We start from the raw sequence: 17,486 nt of genomic DNA on the forward strand, positions 1-17,486 counted from the left end.
ATCACTCGGGGGACATTCCACTGCAGCACACCATTTTTCCTCTATGTTTTAAAAAAAGTAACACATTTCTTATCTACCTACAAACGACACAGTAGTAGCTCACTGTCTTCTTTGTCTATCTCAGCATGGTCAAACGTGTATGCCACAAAGCAACCCGATAGGAATCACATCAGTGAGCTGACGAGGCTAAGGGGGAGGCTAGGGAGCTAGCAAACATGTTCTGGGAAGAAACAAAGGCCACTGAAAACTGAACTCTGAAAGACCCAGATTTTTAACGGCATTTCATTGGCAAAAATAAAGACAATCTACTATAGTTCAGTCTTTCTTCACTATTGGGAATCTATACATAAAAAGCAAAAAATAAAAAAACCAATAATCGCCATATTGAATGCTTAATTAGGTGCCAAACACTGCACTTGAAGTACCACAAATTCTCATTAATCCTTACAACAACCCAGTGAAGTATTTGTTTGTATTTTACAGATGGGAAACCATAGCTCAAGTCAGTTAAATCTGGCCAAGTATACACAGCCAAAGAGGTGGAGCACTAGAATAGATGAGTGCTGCGATCTGCTGGCTCCAGTGTCCTGGCTCTTTCCTCACGCTGCAATGCCTCCGGCGCCGCTGCTGGCCCTAGACAGGCATTACCACGCCCTCCTCTCAGAACACCGATAATGAAACACAGGTAAGATGTTAGCAATTTTTCAGCAGGTCCACCTCAAGTTTTATGGCTGGCAATGCTGTTAGTGATGTTACCCAACACACAAAGGGCAACGCATGTACCTAATTTTGACAAACTCAGAGGTGCAGGAAAACAACAAGTTGTTAAAATTTTATACAAACTTTGAAAATTTTAACCTATATTATAAAACATATTCCCATTTACTGTCAATACTCCCTCAGACTTCAGTAACATTTTAGTTTTGCTCAAGTATTAGCAATCATATTTTTTGTGTATAAAAATTTCTCTGTGGTAAGAATGTTTAGGATAGGTATTACCTCTAGTTAGAAAGAATGTAAAGAATTCAGTTAAATTTGCTATTTGTCGGTATTCAGTAAGAGTAGCAGGACTTCAGTTTCTTAAAGTACTATTTCTTCCCACGTTTATGTAAATATAGTTATATTTTAAAGCCTCTAACATATTTAATTGTTAAAATGTGGACTTCTCCTCAGCTGAAAAAGAGAGGTTCCAGAAGACTTCAAAAAATATTTGATCTGGATACTGACATTTTTAGACTACAAAAATGGCTAGCCCAATCTAAGTAAGAGGAATTACCTTTGATTTTAAATACTAGGTTGAAAGAATTACTTTTCCTAAAATTAAAATTTAACAAAAACTCAGCTGCATTTTTATTAAAAAGAAAAGGTATAATATTAACATCAATTTTAAAATATTTATGTGTAAAAATTAATCTGTTTACTTACTTTTTAAAATCTACTCTCCAATAAAATAATTAGTAATGTCCTCCCCCTCCAAAGGCTACACAAAGATTCAGAAATCTAAAGTAAAAGAGTTAAAGAATGATTCCTGAGCTGTACTCCAAGGGAGGAGTAATAAAAAGAAAGCCTGATTGTGACCAAGATCTGCTTACGTTGTTTTTCTTCCTCTGGTGTTCAACAGCGTCCTTCAAAGATTCTAACTCGTTCTGGAGCTCAGTTATTTCTTTTTCTCTTTCCGAAATTCTAAGCCAGAACATTAACACATACAGCAAGAGTTTAGGGAAAAAGTAATGCAGTTTATTACCCCTGCTATCAACATTTGTCACTACAAGTAACCAACAGGTAGATGATGCTTTGAAAAAAATGAACTAACAGCTTAGCTACTAGCTGATTACCATAGAAAGCCCATCTCATGAATTCTTACTTTCAGAAATTATTTTTAAAATACGATTTACTTGACATGTTGAGGTTTGTGCTATGAGAAATCTCATGCCCTAAGAAAGTTCATGAATGAGAATCTGTGTAGCTGTAGTTACTTCTTTTTTCAACTGGGTCACTGCAGTAGCTGTTTTCAGAGCAGTGAAAACTGATGTAGAAAATCACATGTGCATGTGTGTATACTTTTTTCTTCAGAAAAGAATGAAATCAGCTATGACTTCATGTGGCTAACCCAAAGCAAAAGTACAATATTAATATGATTAGGTGTCCTTTTGCCATTCTCACACGTTGTAGGATTGAGTTGTTTTCTGGTCCTGTCTACAGAGTTAGTTGTTTCCCAGAAACACATAAACTTCATGGCAAGGATCCATAATGCAATTCTGTTAAAGCTGAGAATACCTTGGGTGGAAAGTTTAATCACAAAACAGCTACTTCTTAAGAATAGTTAGCAAACTATGGCAGTGAGCCCAGCCAAAAGTGTGTCTGTGTATGATGCTCAAAGTAAGCACAGTTTTTATGTACTTAAAGGATTATTTTAAATAAAAAGAAACAGATCTACGTGGCCCACAAAACATAAAATATTTACTATCAATCCCTTTACAGAAAATGTTTGCTAACTCTTGCTTCATGTAATCAAATTCAAGACTTAATTTAATACTAATTCTAACAGGGTAAACAATCAGCTTTGTAGATAAGCCCACAAAGAAGAACATTCAGATTACTCTTATTACCTATTAACATTCTTGGTGGACATTTAATATCTTGAAATCTACTACAACTTATCTGAAATGATCTTACTCAAATATACCTTCATAAAGAAAACTACAAGCCAGCAAGAAAAATATTTTTCAGTTAAAAAAAAAAAGTTCTCCTTAAAACAGCAACCATATAGAGTTTGAGTCTTCTCAGAAATGCAGAAGTTAAACCAACATTTGCATCATTCAATTCCACAACGACATCCCCGAGAAAGACGACTCAGGAGAACAAGCAGCATAACTGAAGGTGAGTGAGGAAAGACCTCAAAGCATGGGAGAATTTGATTCAGTGTTTGCTGACTGTCTGAGAAAAAAAGCAAGACCAAGAATCTTGTTCAACAATACTCAAAGAAACTCAACTATTACAACAAAGTGAATTAGTCAGCCAAAAGCATAATTAAGCTCCAGTGACCTGTAGTTCAAGATACTCAAACAAAAGTGTAAAAATTATATTTAACTATTTGCAGTTACAGTCATGTGTTTATCTGAAAACTGCTGTAGAACAAAAAAACAGTTACTTTCCAAACTGTGAAACAAGCGTATTACTTACACTTTTAATAGTTCTTCATGAGGGGGAAAAGAAGATGTCTATTAAAAAAATTAAAATTATTTCAAAACAAAGCTTTCTAGAAGACTTTAAACAATTAAATTATTAGATATAAACTAAGACAACACCAAAAGTAAAAATATCTTACATTTCATATGTACTATCATCTTGTCTTTAATCAAGTGATTTCAGTAAAAATATGTACAAATTTATAAAATGCACTGACTGCTAAATCCAATCTTGTCATTACATAAACTAGTTAATAAGTATTTACCAATTTCTTTGTGCAAAGTACTGAGCTATCTTAAGTTTTTATATTCTACAGTTCATATTTGACTACATAAAAAGTTTGAGCTTCCAAAAATAAAATCATAAATGAAATCAAAATAAAAACTAAGAAAGTTAATATCTTTACATCTAACAAAAAGGTTATTTTATATAATATGTAAAAGTACATGGCATTCACATATGGTATTTATTCCTTGCTGACTACAATCTCCCAAACTAATCACTAAGCCTCTTGTCAATAAGGATTTGAATTCTTCTGGCCCTTCAGATACTTTTTTTTTTTTTTTGGACAAGTAGAGATATAGACAGTGAGAGAGAGAGAGAGAGAGAGAGAGAGAGAGAGAGAGAAAGGTCTTCCTGTCTTCCTTCCATTGGTTCACCCCCCAAATGGTCGCTACAGCTGGCACTACGCCGACCCGGAGCCAGGAGCCAGGTGCTTTTTCCTGGCCTCCCATGCGGTGCAAGGCCCAAGCACCTGGAGCATCCTCCACTACCCTCCCGGGCCACAGCAGAGAGCTGGACTGAAGAGGAGCAACCAGCACTAGAACCTGGCACCCATATGGGATGCCAGCGTCGCCACAAGCGGAGGATTAAACAAGTGAGCCACGGCACCGGCCCCATTACTTTCTAGTCTATTGTATACACTCATCAAGTAATTTGAAGGAAATTTTTGGTAACATATCTTAAAATACACACACACATTTATTTTCAACACACACACATTTATTTTCATTTGATTTTTACCTAGTAGAATTACACTGTGAAAAGATTATTTTAAATAGTGGTAGAGTATTGCCTTTAATACTAAACATTTGTTAGTTCCCCTCCAACTACTGCTGTTTTGTTTAAACAGAAGGAAAATGGGGTATACACATACATCTAAACTGACCACATTACAATTTTAATTGACTTGCTAAGAAAAATATTCTAGATGATCAGAAAACATATACATACAAAACAGAGCTTGAATATGGATAGTAATATTATTGCTGTATTATTTTTTTTTTAGAGAGACAGAAACACTTCTATATACTGGTTTACTTTCCAAATGTCCATAATAGGCCAAAGCAGTGAGCCACCAATTCAATCCAGGTCTTGGCCAGAGGTCAATACTTGAGCCATCACCACGGCCTCCCAGAGTTGCCTTTAGCAGGAAACTGCAGTCAAAAGCTGGAGCTGGGCATCAAAATCAAGTACCAGGGTCAGATCTGTGGCACAGCAGGTTAAACCACTGACTACAATGCTGGCATCCCATATCAGAGTGCCAGTTCAAGTACCAGCTACTCCACTGCCAATCCAGATTCCTGCTATTGAACCCGGGAAGGCATCAGTTAATGGCTCAAGTACTTGGGCTTCTGCCACCCATTGGGAGACCAGGATGGAGTTCCAAGATCCTAGATTTAACATGGCCCAGATCCACTGTTGCAGCTATTTGGGGAATGAACCAGTAGAGGGAAGATCTCTCTCTTTCTGTGTCTCTCCCCTTCTCTCTGTGACTCTACCTTTTCAGTAAATAAATCATAAAAAAAAAAAAAAAAAAAAAAGGCATGTACTCATATGTGGGACATGGGCAGCACAGCAGGCCTCATAACTACCAGGCCAAATGTCTGCCCAAAATTATAGATCATTTTATCTTGAATATGGCATAGCAAATTGTTCTGTTTTATAGGAAAATTGTGAAACACATGAATAAAATATCACACCTTATTCTCAACAAGAATGCAAAAGTGACATTAATACTTATTGACAGAAACTGGTTAAATAATTTTGTATTACATAAATAAAAGGCAAGACATCTAATAGTACCTTACCTGCTGGTAGTTCTGTTGTTTAAGCTGCTCAATTTGGGACTTCAACAATTTGTTTTCATCTTGTACCTCCTATGTAAACAAAAATTAAACATGAATACCTAGACAGATTTTTAGATTCCATAAAAACAATTGAACATATACAAACAAGGAAAATTTCAAAATACAATTTTAAAAAGTAGATAAGGCAGGGCCAGTGCTGTGGCACAGTAGGTTAATCCTCTGCCTGTGGCACCAGCATTCCATATGGGCGCCAGTTCTAGTCCTGGCTGCTACTCTTCAGATTCAGCACTCTGCTATGGCCTGGGAAAATAGTAGAAGATGGCCCAAGTGCTTGGGCCCCTGCACCTGCGTGAGAGACCTGGAAAAAGCTCCTGGCTCCTGGCTTCAGATTGGCCGGAGGTGGCCATCTGGGGAATGAACCAGCAGAAGGAAGACCTTTCTCTCTGTCTTTTCCTCTCAATGTGTGTAACTCTATCTCTAAAATAAATAAATAAATAAAATCTTAAAAAAAAAAAAAAGTAGATAAGGCCCTACATTAATCGTGTAAATATACTAATTATATTTAGTGCTAGCCTGGGAATAGGCATATCTCAACGGCATAAAACAGAATCCAAACACCTGCAAGCATTTAGTATATGGTAATGTTTCAATTCAATACAGCAAGGGTTCTCAACTTCGATGTCTGCGGCATTTGGGGCTGGTTGTTTCTTTGTTGTGAGGAGTTGCTCTATCACAGCACTGTAGGACATTAGCAACATCCATGGTCTCCACCTACCAGATGCAGTAGAACCCTCTTCCCCAGCTGGGACCATCAAAGATGTTCCCTAGAGAGAACCACTGCAGCAATGATGGATTGTTTAGTAATATGGCTAGCGCTTTCTTAAAAAAGCTTAAAATATTATTTACATAATTCACTGAAATAAATTACATGAATAAAATATCTAAACAAAAAGAAACTGTCAACATTAGAAGAAAGCACATAAAAAAATTTATGATCAGAGTGAGAGAGATCTTTCTTCACAAGATTTTAAATTCAGTAAATTATATTTATTTGAGTATATAAGTTGAAAGCTTCCAAATGAAGAGAAAAAACAAAAATGAAGTTAAAAGTAAAACTGGGGAAAATAAATCACCTCACATAAAGGTTAATTTCTCTTATTATATAAAAAGGATCTTATAAATTATGAGTAAGGAAAATGAAGGAAAAAATAAAAAATCATATAAATGGCTTAAACACAGGAAGAGTTGCATAGGTCCTCTCACAGTAAAACGCAAATTACAACAACCCTAACAGATGGTGATGACTCAAAAAATTGGGTCCTTGCCATCCACATGGGAGACCTGGATGGAGTTCCAGGTTCTTGATTTCTGGTCTAGCCCAGCCTGGCAGTTGTGGGCATTTGGAAAGTGAACCAGTGGAAGGAAGATCAATCGATAGATCTCTCTCTCTGCCCACTTTGTCTGCTTTGCAAGTAGATGAAAATAAACATTTCATATAACAAAATCCCCTACCATCACTTCAGGCATAACATCAAATGTTAACATCTTTGTCAGCATTGAAGAGAAGAAGGAAAATGGCTCTCTGTTGGTGAGCATGTAAATCAGTAAGAGCACTTCTGGAGCACAAGTATTAACTAATCGCCTATGGACTTGGACAGGCATTTGGAACAGGCATTAACATGCCACTTGGGACACTTACAACATCCTGTTTGTCTTCCAAAAAATAAACAAACAAGTAATAAATTAATCTGCTTAGGAGTAAGAGAAAATATAACAGAGTCCCTGGAGTATGAAAAATGAGCAAGAACAGCCAATCCATAACAATAAAGGTATCCACATATCTACTATCTCTTCAACTCAATATTCTCTAAGTACTTTGAACACCAGCTACATGAAGGGGAGAAGATACTGATTTTCTAAGCTACATTATTCAATTCTTTAAAAAAAATAAAAATAAAAACACCTACATGCACTCTTTTGACCCAGAATTCACTTTATGAGTGCATTTATAGGATTGTACAATACAGATATTCTAGAAAAAGTAGTAAAAATATATGCACAAAAGCATTTACTGTAACATTTTTGTGACAGGAAAATCAATCCTAAATAATCCTAAATAACCATCAACTATATTGTTATATAAATGACTACTGCATAAATGATAGAATGACACAATGCCACAAAGCTAGTAAAAGTTAAAGGCAGATATGTGCTTACAGGGAAAGATCTGAAAAACATTGTGAATTTGGGAGGAAACAAAATACAAACATGTGTATAATTACAGTATGTTTTTAAAATAACAAAGTCTAAACATGTGAACACATTTTATCCATGAATACTTTCTAAAAAGATATACCAGCAGTTGACAGTAGTTATTTCCCAGGAATGAGATCTAGTATCTGGGTCAGAGGGAGATGCACTCTGTATTTTATTTCCTTTTGTAGCACTTAAAACTTTAAAAAAAACATGCAAAGGCAATAATTCACATAATACTAATTTTTAGTAAACATATTCACCTGTAATAGCTTTGTTTTGCTAGAAAGATCACTCTCCCTTTCTTTTAGTGTAGTTTCTACTTTCTTCATTTCATTTTCTTTTTCTTTCAACCTAGAATTTTTCAAAGACTTTACATTTATTAATGTACATAAGAAAAACCACAGTCCAACATTACCATTACTCCTAAGCAAAAAGATGGCAGAAACAATGCCTTCAGTTCCTTTTCTCCACATTGCACCAACTTATACTTTGTTTTAAAAAAACAGTATATCCAGTATCAATCCACTCGAAGTCAAAGACATTCTAAATTGCTATGGTTCATTTTAGATAAATCATTTGTTAAACAAATATGGCCTTATCTAAGAAGAAACTCTAATAGAACAAACGCCAAGAGTAAAACTGTATTTCCTCAACATATTACCTAAAATGCATGAGGGGTGGGCATTTGCCTTAGCTGTTCCCATATAAGACTGATTGGCTGAGTTCCAGTCCCTGCTCCCTCCTAATGTGCACCCTGACCAAGCCAGCAGATGACAGCTCATGTAGTTGGGTCCTGCCACCCACAGTGGAGACCTTGATGGGGTTTCCAGTTTCTACCTTCAGCCTGGTCCAGTTCTAGCTGTAGGCAATTGTTGAGTGAATCAGCAGGTAAGGGGAGGGAGGGAAGATGTGTGTGTGTGTGTATGCACATCTCTCTCTCTGTCCCTAAAATGTATTTTTTTAAAAAATCAGTTTTTGGTCCCAACAATCTTAGCTATAATTCAGCAGCCCTGGAAATTACAATATGTCTAACTTGTGTGCTAAAGTGATGCTACATATAATTTAATCTGGTTCTCTTTTTCTCAACCTAAATATAAATCAATCTGTCAAGACAGATTAAGACATGAGTCTTAAATGCCCTTGAAATCCTAAGCAACAGACTTCTAGTATAAAACTTGACACTATTAAAATGATCTGTTTAATTGTTTCTTCAGGGCAGGAATCTATCTTACCCTTTTCAATATCCCTAATACCAGAGTTCACATCATACACTCTCAAGTATTTGCTAATTTAAACACTATTTTTATTCTACCTTAATCTAGAAAGAATGTCAAGAAGTTTACAGGTGCATATAAAAAAATGAAAAAACACTGTACATGAAGAGGGAGACTGTACAATGAAAAAATAGACAATCTTAAATACATATCACTAAGTCAAGAAGCCAAATCTGAAAAGGCTACACACTGTATGAGCCCAACTCTGATCCTCTGGACAAGGTGAAACTACAGAAAAGGTGAGATCAGTGGTTGCCAGGGACTGGAAGGTATGGGTCAAAGGAAGGAAGGGAGATATGAATAACTACAGCACAGCTTTTTAGGCAGTGACATTATTTTGTGTGACTCTATAATGACAGATACATCGTCATGTATTGCTGCTATTGGTTTATCAATGTTAAATGTAGCACAGTAAGGCAGGATGTCAGTAACAGAGAAAATCAAGGCTGGAGTGGGTAGGAGGGCAGGTACATGGGAGTACTTGGATACATCTCTCAAGTTTCTCTGTAAACCTACAGCTGCTCCCTCCAAAATAGTCTACTAATTTAAAAAAGAAAAACAAAGGGCAAGGAAAATGTAAGGCAGACACATGAAACTAAGATCATGTAGTTCTATGAGCTATAAACATACTAAAAGGAGACCACAAACAAGCCTCTAAGGTTCTTAGTGGCAGATGAGAGACAAGTACTTTGACAGTTACACAACAGCTAAGTGATAAACACTGCTTACACAAACTAGCAATCCTGGTGCCAAGAATAAAATTGTCCCCTTTGTTTCCATAAAAATGATTTAGTACCTGTCTTCAATATTTTACTTTAAAAGGCACAGTTTCAAATGGACACTTCTTGAAAAACAGGAATCACTGTAACTGATGAACTTTACATCAAAGAAAATGTCCTTAAATTTAATTCTTTAGGGGCAAAAAAGATAAGGTCTATATACCCTTTTCAGCACTGTAGCCTGAGATAGTTTAAGACAACAGATTTTACAGATAAAATATTTTCTAGGATGAACATCCACAATGAAAAACATTTCCCGTGCTGATCACACCAGACATTTTTACTATTTAGCACAGGTTAACTAATAAGACAAATTCTATTTTCTTTATAGAAGTTACTATTATAGAATGATTAAATACATATAATCAAGACTATGGCTAAGATAATCCCCTGATTAATTCAGAGATATTATTCTTTAAAATACTAACATGACTTTAACATGAAATAAACTTAATCTCACTTTATAACTGCATACTCTTTAAAAAAAAAAAACTGAACTTATATCACTCTGTATTTGGAAAGGAGATTCTGGTATTTCAAAGCATCTGATGCATCTGCTTTATTATACCAAACAGGTTTAGCTTATTTGTTTCTGGACTGCAATTCACACTTAACAATAAATGTAGGCCAGCGCCGCGGCTCACTAGGCTAATCCTCCGCCTTGCGGCGCCAGCACACCGGGTTCTAGTCCCGGTCGAGGTGCCGGATTCTGTCCCGGTTGCCCCTCTTCCAGGCCAGCTCTCTGCTGTGGCCAGGGAGTGCAGTGGAGGATGGCCCAAGTGCTTGGGCCCTGCACCCCATGGGAGACCAGGATAGGCACCTGGCTCCTGCCATCGGATCAGCATGGTGTGCCGGCCGTGGCGGCCATTGAAGGGTGAACCAACAGCAAAGGAAGAGCTTTCTCTCTGTCTCTCTCTCTCACTGTCCACTCTGCCTATCAAAAAAAAAAAAAAAAAAAAGCCTCGGGTGGTCACTGACATAAAAAATAAGAGTTTTAATTGTTAAATCAACAACAGGAGTCACTGTGTTCTTAACTCCTCATGTAGGACCTCTGTCCTTAAGGAGTTGTACTATGAGAATTAACTATAAAACTTGCTCTCAATCTGTACTTTATACTTGATGTGTGTGTGTGCAAACTGTTGAAATCTTTACTTAGTATAGAGTTTGTCCTCCGTATATAAAGTTAATTAAAAATGAACCTTAATGAAGATGGGATGGGAGAGGGAATAGGAGGTGGGATGGAAGTGGGGGTGGGAGGGCAGAAATGGGGGGAAGAACCACTATTTCTAAAAGCTCTACATATGAAATTTGCATTCATTAAATAAAAACCTTCTTTAAAAAAAAAGAAACCCATCACAACATTTAAGCTATTCTGGAAACCAGTGATAAGTTCTTCAAAATGCCAGCTAAAATACACTTACACAGTCTCAAGCTCTTCTAACTGTGATGCAGAATGTGCCTAGGAAACAAATTCACATTTTAAACAATAATACTGATGAAAAAAAACAGAATACCTATATAGTTACCAACAAAGTAAAAACACAATACATGTAAATTTAAGGTGGAGCCATTTATAAAATAAAATCAAAAGGTATTCTTTATTAAGTTTAATATTTATTTCTTGACCGGTGCCGTGGCTCAACAGGCTAATCCTCCGCCTTGTGGCGCCGGCACACTGGGTTCTAGTCCCGGTTGGGGCGCCGGATTCTATCCCAGTTGCCCCTCTTCCAGGCCAGCTCTCTGCTATGGCCCGGGAAGGCAGTGGAGGATGGCCCAAGTCCTTGGGCCCTGCACCCGCATAGGAGACCAGGAGAAGCACCTGGCTCTGGATCTGCGCGATGTGCCGGCCGCAGTGGCCATTGGAGGGTGAACCAACGGCAAAAAAGGAAGACCTCTCTCTCTATCTCTCTCTCTCACTATCCACTCTGTCAAAAAAAAAAAAAAAAATATATATATATATATATATATATTTCTTAAAGGATTACCTTAATACACTAAAACAGTCAAGGATGAGTTTAAGAGATCACTTGAAAAAGTAAGGACAAAGAAATACATTTAAGCTTGACAAATCAGTTAATGAAGTATGTGACTTGACAGGTATACAAGTTAACTTATGTTTACCAGCAATACCACCTATGCTACAAGATAGCTTCTCTGGCAAAGAAACTCAAAACATATGAACTTATTGACTTTCTAGTATATGAGATAAGGATTTCTAATTCTTTTTGTAGTATGTTGGTAATTGTTTCAACTATACCTCTTTCAAGTTATGCTGTGTTACCTTCTGAATATGAGCTTTTAAAGATTCATTTTCTTCTTGAAGATCCTTAAAAAGAGTAGACGTGAATTTAATTGATATTCAAGCATAAAGGAGGTTTTTTCTTTAACTTTTATTTTTACCTCCTCACCTGTAACCATTTCCCTCTATCAGCTAGGTCTTTCTCCTTCTCTTCTAAAATAGCCTTCATGGTATTCATTTGTTCCTCCTTTCCTTTTAATCTGACAAAAATTAAAAACAATAAATGAAAATGTTATACAACCATAAAAAGCAACATTGACCATTAAAAACAAAAATACTGGAGTATTACTCAGAGCCCAAACTAATTAAAATAAACTAAAAAACATTTTATTACAGGGCCGGCGCCATAGCACAGTAGGTTAATCTTCCACCTGTAGCACCAGCATCCCATATGGGTGCCAGTTCTAGTCCCAGCTGCCCTTCTTCCAATCCACCTCTCTGCTGTGGCCTAGCAGAGTAGTGGAGGATGGCCCAGGTGTTTGGGCCCCTGCACCCGTGTGGGAAACTGGGAAGAGGGACCTGGCTCCTGGCTTCGGATTGGCGCAGCTCCATCCGTTGTGGTTATCTGGGGAGTGAACCAGTGGCGGAAATACCTCTCTCTCTCTCTGTCCTTCTTACTGTCTGTAACTCTACTTCTCAAATAAATAAAATCTTCAAAAAAATTTTATAATAAAGGTACATAAAATTTTGAAAACATAATCAAACTGGGAAGTATGAATGCTCAAAGAAAATCATTCTAGGGTAACTAACAAAAACTGTTTATCACTGAAGATCTGGAAATGGAAAACATTAAGATTGTTCTACTGCAACCCTATACCAGCCTGCTGAAGTCAGTATCAGCAACTTCAGACAGCTTCTTCTGACTGGATTTGGTAGGAAATATATACCCAGTTTCACATAACTATTAACACAGGTAAAGAGAAACATCTCAGTTTAAGGTCATATTTAGATTATAAATCATGAAAATTAAGATTCCCGAGGGCCGGCGCTGTGGCACAGTGAGTTTTATCCTCCACCTGCAGAGCCAGCATACCATATGGGTGCCAGTTCTAGTACTGGCTGCTCCTCTTCCAATCCAGCACTCTGCTACGGCCTGGGAAAGTAGTAGAAGATGGCACAAGCACTTGGGTCCCTATACCCACGTGGGAGACCCAGAAGAAACTCCTGGCTTTGGAATGGCTCAGTACCAGTCACTGTGGTCATTTGGAGAGTAAACCAGCAGATGGAAGACCTTTCTCTAACTCTCTCTCTCACTGTCTGTAAATTTATCTCTCAAATAAATTTAAAAAAAAATCTTTAAAAAATATTTTTTAATTTAAAAAGAGTATACTGAATTTATATATATATATATTTATATATTTATATATACACACACACACATACATATAAAGATTTCTCAGCCTTTCTCCTTCCCACCAGAAAATTGATTATGTTCAAGCATAATGAAAAACTTAAGCCTTTTGAGACAATTTGGTATTTTCTAAAAATATTACTTGAAATCAAACAGAAACCATGATTTTCATTATATTAGTATTTAACTGTGGAAGAGAGATATTAAAGGGAATGAGAGGTGCCAGAGCTGAGGCATAATGGGTAAAGCTGCCACCGGCAGTGCTGGTATCCCATATGGGCACTGATTCGAGTACCGGCTGGTCCTCTTCCGATCTAGCTCTCTGCTATGGCCTGGGACAGCAGTGGAAGATGGCCCAAGTCCTTGGGCCCCTCCACCCATGTGGGAGACCTAAAGAAGCTCCAGGCTCCAGGCTTTGAATTGGCCCAGCTCCAGCCACTGTGGCCATTTTGGGGAGTGAACCAGAGGCTGAAAGACCTCTCTCTGTCTCTGTCTGTGTCTCTCTCTGCCTCTGCGAAACTCTGCTTTTCAAATAAATAAATAAATAAACAAATCTTTAAAGAAGCGGGGGGGGGGGGGGGCGTATGAGAGAAAGAGTACTTACAAGTTCTGAGGCTCCTGAATTTGAGAAGTGAGAGATAACTGAAATACAAAGAATAGAAAAATCAAGCAATTCATAATCCATTCAATTCATCTTACTAACCTTTATGATAAAGATGTTCACAACAAATGCATTTCAAATTACAAAGACTCTAGGAAAAATTTTTGGCCAAAATGAGATGTGTTTTGATTTCACCTTCTCTTGACTCCAATGACAGAAGAAGTCACAAACTAAAAATATAAGTGGTGACAAGACAAGGAAGCTGGTAATGAATAAGTCTAAATAATGTGATATTTCTACAGCTGTGAAAATCAGAATATTAAGTCACTCCCCTACATGCCTCCCTACCACACCAGAGCTCTTCTCCACTCTGTTCCTATACTACACCATCTATCTTTCATCTCCTTTTTCTTAATCATACACAGTCACTGCCTCTTCTCTCCAACTCTCTTCTCATAGCCCCTTCAGACCTTGACTTAGATTTCGAATTTCAAAGGAGAAGCCTTTCCTAAACTCGCATCTACATTAGAGCAGTGTGATCTTCTCATCAGGCCTCGTTTCATTCACACATCATCTCTAATCACTAGCACAGTGTTTTGACAAGGAGGAGGAAGTTAAATGTTGTTGAATTAATCTGATGGATGAATGAATCATCTCTTACATGTAATCACATCATTTTTTACCATATCAGATTAAATTCACCAAAACGCATCTATTTTTAGTTATTATTTCTACCTCTGAAATCTCTCAACAAAACCTGTTCTTTGTTCAACAGGCAGAGGTTAAGCAAAATAAGAAACATTTGGTTCACAGTTTATTTAAAAAAAAAAAAAGAGATTTACCAAGTGTTGTGTTTCAAAAGTTGGCAAAGTAATAAAATACAACATTAGTGGAGAAACCTTTCTAGGGCACAACCTTCAAAGTTTGCAATGTTTAAAGATAAGTGAATGTAAATATCAAGAACATTAACTCAAATCAGGTAAAAATAAGTAAAATAAACAGTACATAACCCAATATGATTACAGCATACTACTAACAACAATTTTTCTGAGTAATTAAAGAACACTCGTACACAACACATAACCAGTAAACCTGCCATGCTGTGGCTCTGGGATCGTTACCTGCTGAGCCTTTCCAAGCTGGACATTTCCTATTTCTTCTTTCAGAGCCTCTATCTCCTGTGTCAAACCCTTGACAATGACAAAGCAGACAGGATTGGACAATGGAGACACGGAAGTTCACATAAAATGCAATGCACAGACAAACACATGAAATTAAATGATATTAACTAAAATTGATAGACAAAAAGTGGAATATAAAGTTCATTCTCTCCCAATACCTGAACAATTTTTTCCTTATTAGCCACTTTGAGAAGTTCAGCTTCCAGAAGCTCTTCCACAGACTTGATCTTTCCATCTTTCTCATGAATCCTAAAATGAAGAAATACAGTATTCATTTGAATAGAGATCACCAAGACCCACCAACTAAGACATAAAAACAGTACACATAATAATAAGATAAAGGCTCTCCAACCCCTTCCCATTTTAAGTAAAATGGCAACATATCTTTTTAAAAAAAATTTTTAAATAAATAAATAATAAGTAATTTATTTGAGAGGCAGAGTTACAGAGACAGGGAAAGGCAGAGAGAAAAGTCTTCCATCCGCTGGTTCACTCCCCAAATGGCTGCAATGGCCAGAGCTGAGCCAATCCAAAGCCAGGAGCCAGGAGCTCCTACCAGGTCTCCCACACGGGTACAGGGGCCCAAGCACTTGGGTCATCTTCCACTAATTTCCCAGGCCACAGCAGAGAGCTTGATCAGAAGAGGAGCAGCCGAGACATGAACCGGCACCCATATGGAATGCCAGCACTGCAGGCAGGAGACTAGCCCACTATGCCTTAGCATGGGCCCCTCTTTTTTTTTTAAGATTTTACTTCCTTATTCGAAAGTAAGAGTTACAGAGAGAGAGGGAGCGATGGCGAGAAGAGATCTTCTAACTGCTGGTTCACTCTCCAAATGGCTGCAACAGCTGGGGCCACACTAGACCAAAGCCAAGAGCCAAGAGCTGCTTCCAGGTCTCCCCTGTAGGTAGCAGGAGCACAAGCACTTGGGCCATCTTCTGTTTTTCCCAGGCCATTAGCAAGGAGCTGGATCAGAAGTGGAGCAGCCAGACATGAACCAGTGCCCATGTGAGATGCTGAACGCATTGCAGGAGGCAGCTTTTACCTGCTACAATACAATGCTATCCCCCACAACCTATCTTTGCACAGAAAAGAGAAAAAAAATACTAAAGTTCCTCCTATATGAGAATCAACAATTACCAGTAGGCTAAAGCCTACGCACCCAAGAAGTTGGTAATGTGCTTCAAAAGCACACAGAGTAAGTAAAATTTATACCCCAAAGATCAGAGGACAATAAGTTCCATTCAACAATACTGGCTTCCAGGGCTCTGAAAGCTATGACAAAACTTTTAAACAATTATGGCAGCAAACTTTAGAGAAAATTAACTGATTTCATAAAAAAATGGAATCAATTACAGAAAAGGAATTTTTTTTTTAAATTTTATTATTTAAGAAGCAGAGACAGAGACGGACAGAGCTCCTACTATGAGCTTATTCCTTCAATGTCCTCAATAGCCACGGAGCCACAGCCAGGAGCCAAGAATTCAGTCCAGGGCTCCAACCATGTGAGTCACCACTGCTGCTCCCCAGGGTTTGCACTAGTAGGAAACAGTGGACAGTCCTTCCTGTGGTGGAAGCCATAATAAGAAGTGGAGCTAGGATTCTCACACAGAAACTCCAAAATAAATGTGGTGTCCCCCACCAAGCACAGCTTAACTGCTACGTCAAACAGCTGCCCCCCAAAAATAATTTTTATTTTTTTTAAATCATTTTAAAATACTTAGGTGATTACAGCCAAGTTTCCCATTCCATCGATGAGAAATTCTAGTGTAATAGTCAAACTAATATACATTGGCTGTCCCAATTATACAATAAAATTAATTCATAATCAGTTAAAAAAAAAGGAACCAAAAGAAAAGATCAGTTTAATAATATTATTATCACTTACACTTTCTTAAGTTCTTCAACAAGAGTTGCAAAAGAAACCTGGAAACGTCAAGATATCCTCATTTAGTCATATGATCAAAATATAAATGGGTCAGAAATAGAAAAGTATAGTATCCTTAAATTTTCCACTATGTCAAAACCCAAGTAAGAAAAGTAAACTCAAATTCATTCTTTGTAGATTCCTTTAATGAAGACAATAACCATTGTGAAAATAAGAAGCTGTAAGACTACTTATAAATGTAGGCCAAAAGAATTAATAGAATTATCTAGATAAGAGAAAATGGAAAAAACTGCCTGATTTCAGGCAGCCTCTTTAACTATTAGAAACAATTACCACTACCTTTCTAGACTACTCTACATGTGCCTGGTGAAGTCTGTAATACTGATAATCAAATCACTAGTCATTGATGGATAAAAGCCCTAATCAACAATTTTTACCTGGAAAAAGGAAGAACAGATGAAAAGACTTGGTTTTTTTTTGTTTTTGTTTTTATTTGACAGGTAGAGTTACAGTGAGAGAGAAAGACAGAGAGAAAGGTCTTCCTTCTGTTAATTCACCCCCCAAATGGCCACCACTGC

General features: G+C 37.3%; 1 protein-coding gene across 7 annotated transcripts in view; it reads right to left on the reverse strand.

Annotated features, from left to right (window-relative positions):
- KTN1 (kinectin 1) overlaps window positions 1-17,486 on the reverse strand; it is an 87,116-nt gene that overhangs the window by 25,016 nt on the left and 44,614 nt on the right. For 5 of the 7 annotated variants that reach the window (XM_062205072.1, XM_062205071.1, XM_062205070.1 and 2 more), the window contains exons 21-31: window positions 16,909-16,946; window positions 15,179-15,269; window positions 14,961-15,029; window positions 13,843-13,880; window positions 11,997-12,087; window positions 11,846-11,914; window positions 11,010-11,047; window positions 7,796-7,886; window positions 5,280-5,348; window positions 3,184-3,221; window positions 1,593-1,683 (exon numbers count right to left, since the gene is read on the reverse strand). In XM_062205072.1, the coding sequence (XP_062061056.1) occupies window positions 1,593-1,683; window positions 3,184-3,221; window positions 5,280-5,348; window positions 7,796-7,886; window positions 11,010-11,047; window positions 11,846-11,914; window positions 11,997-12,087; window positions 13,843-13,880; window positions 14,961-15,029; window positions 15,179-15,269; window positions 16,909-16,946 (723 nt within the window). The remainder of the gene's footprint in view (window positions 1-1,592; window positions 1,684-3,183; window positions 3,222-5,279; window positions 5,349-7,795; window positions 7,887-11,009; window positions 11,048-11,845; window positions 11,915-11,996; window positions 12,088-13,842; window positions 13,881-14,960; window positions 15,030-15,178; window positions 15,270-16,908; window positions 16,947-17,486) is intronic. The other 2 variants (XM_062205069.1, XM_062205073.1) reach the window with 2 other exon arrangements.

The sequence above is a fragment of the Lepus europaeus genome, chromosome 11 (genome assembly GCF_033115175.1).
Source record: "Lepus europaeus isolate LE1 chromosome 11, mLepTim1.pri, whole genome shotgun sequence".
Taxonomy (NCBI): Eukaryota; Metazoa; Chordata; class Mammalia; order Lagomorpha; family Leporidae; genus Lepus; species Lepus europaeus.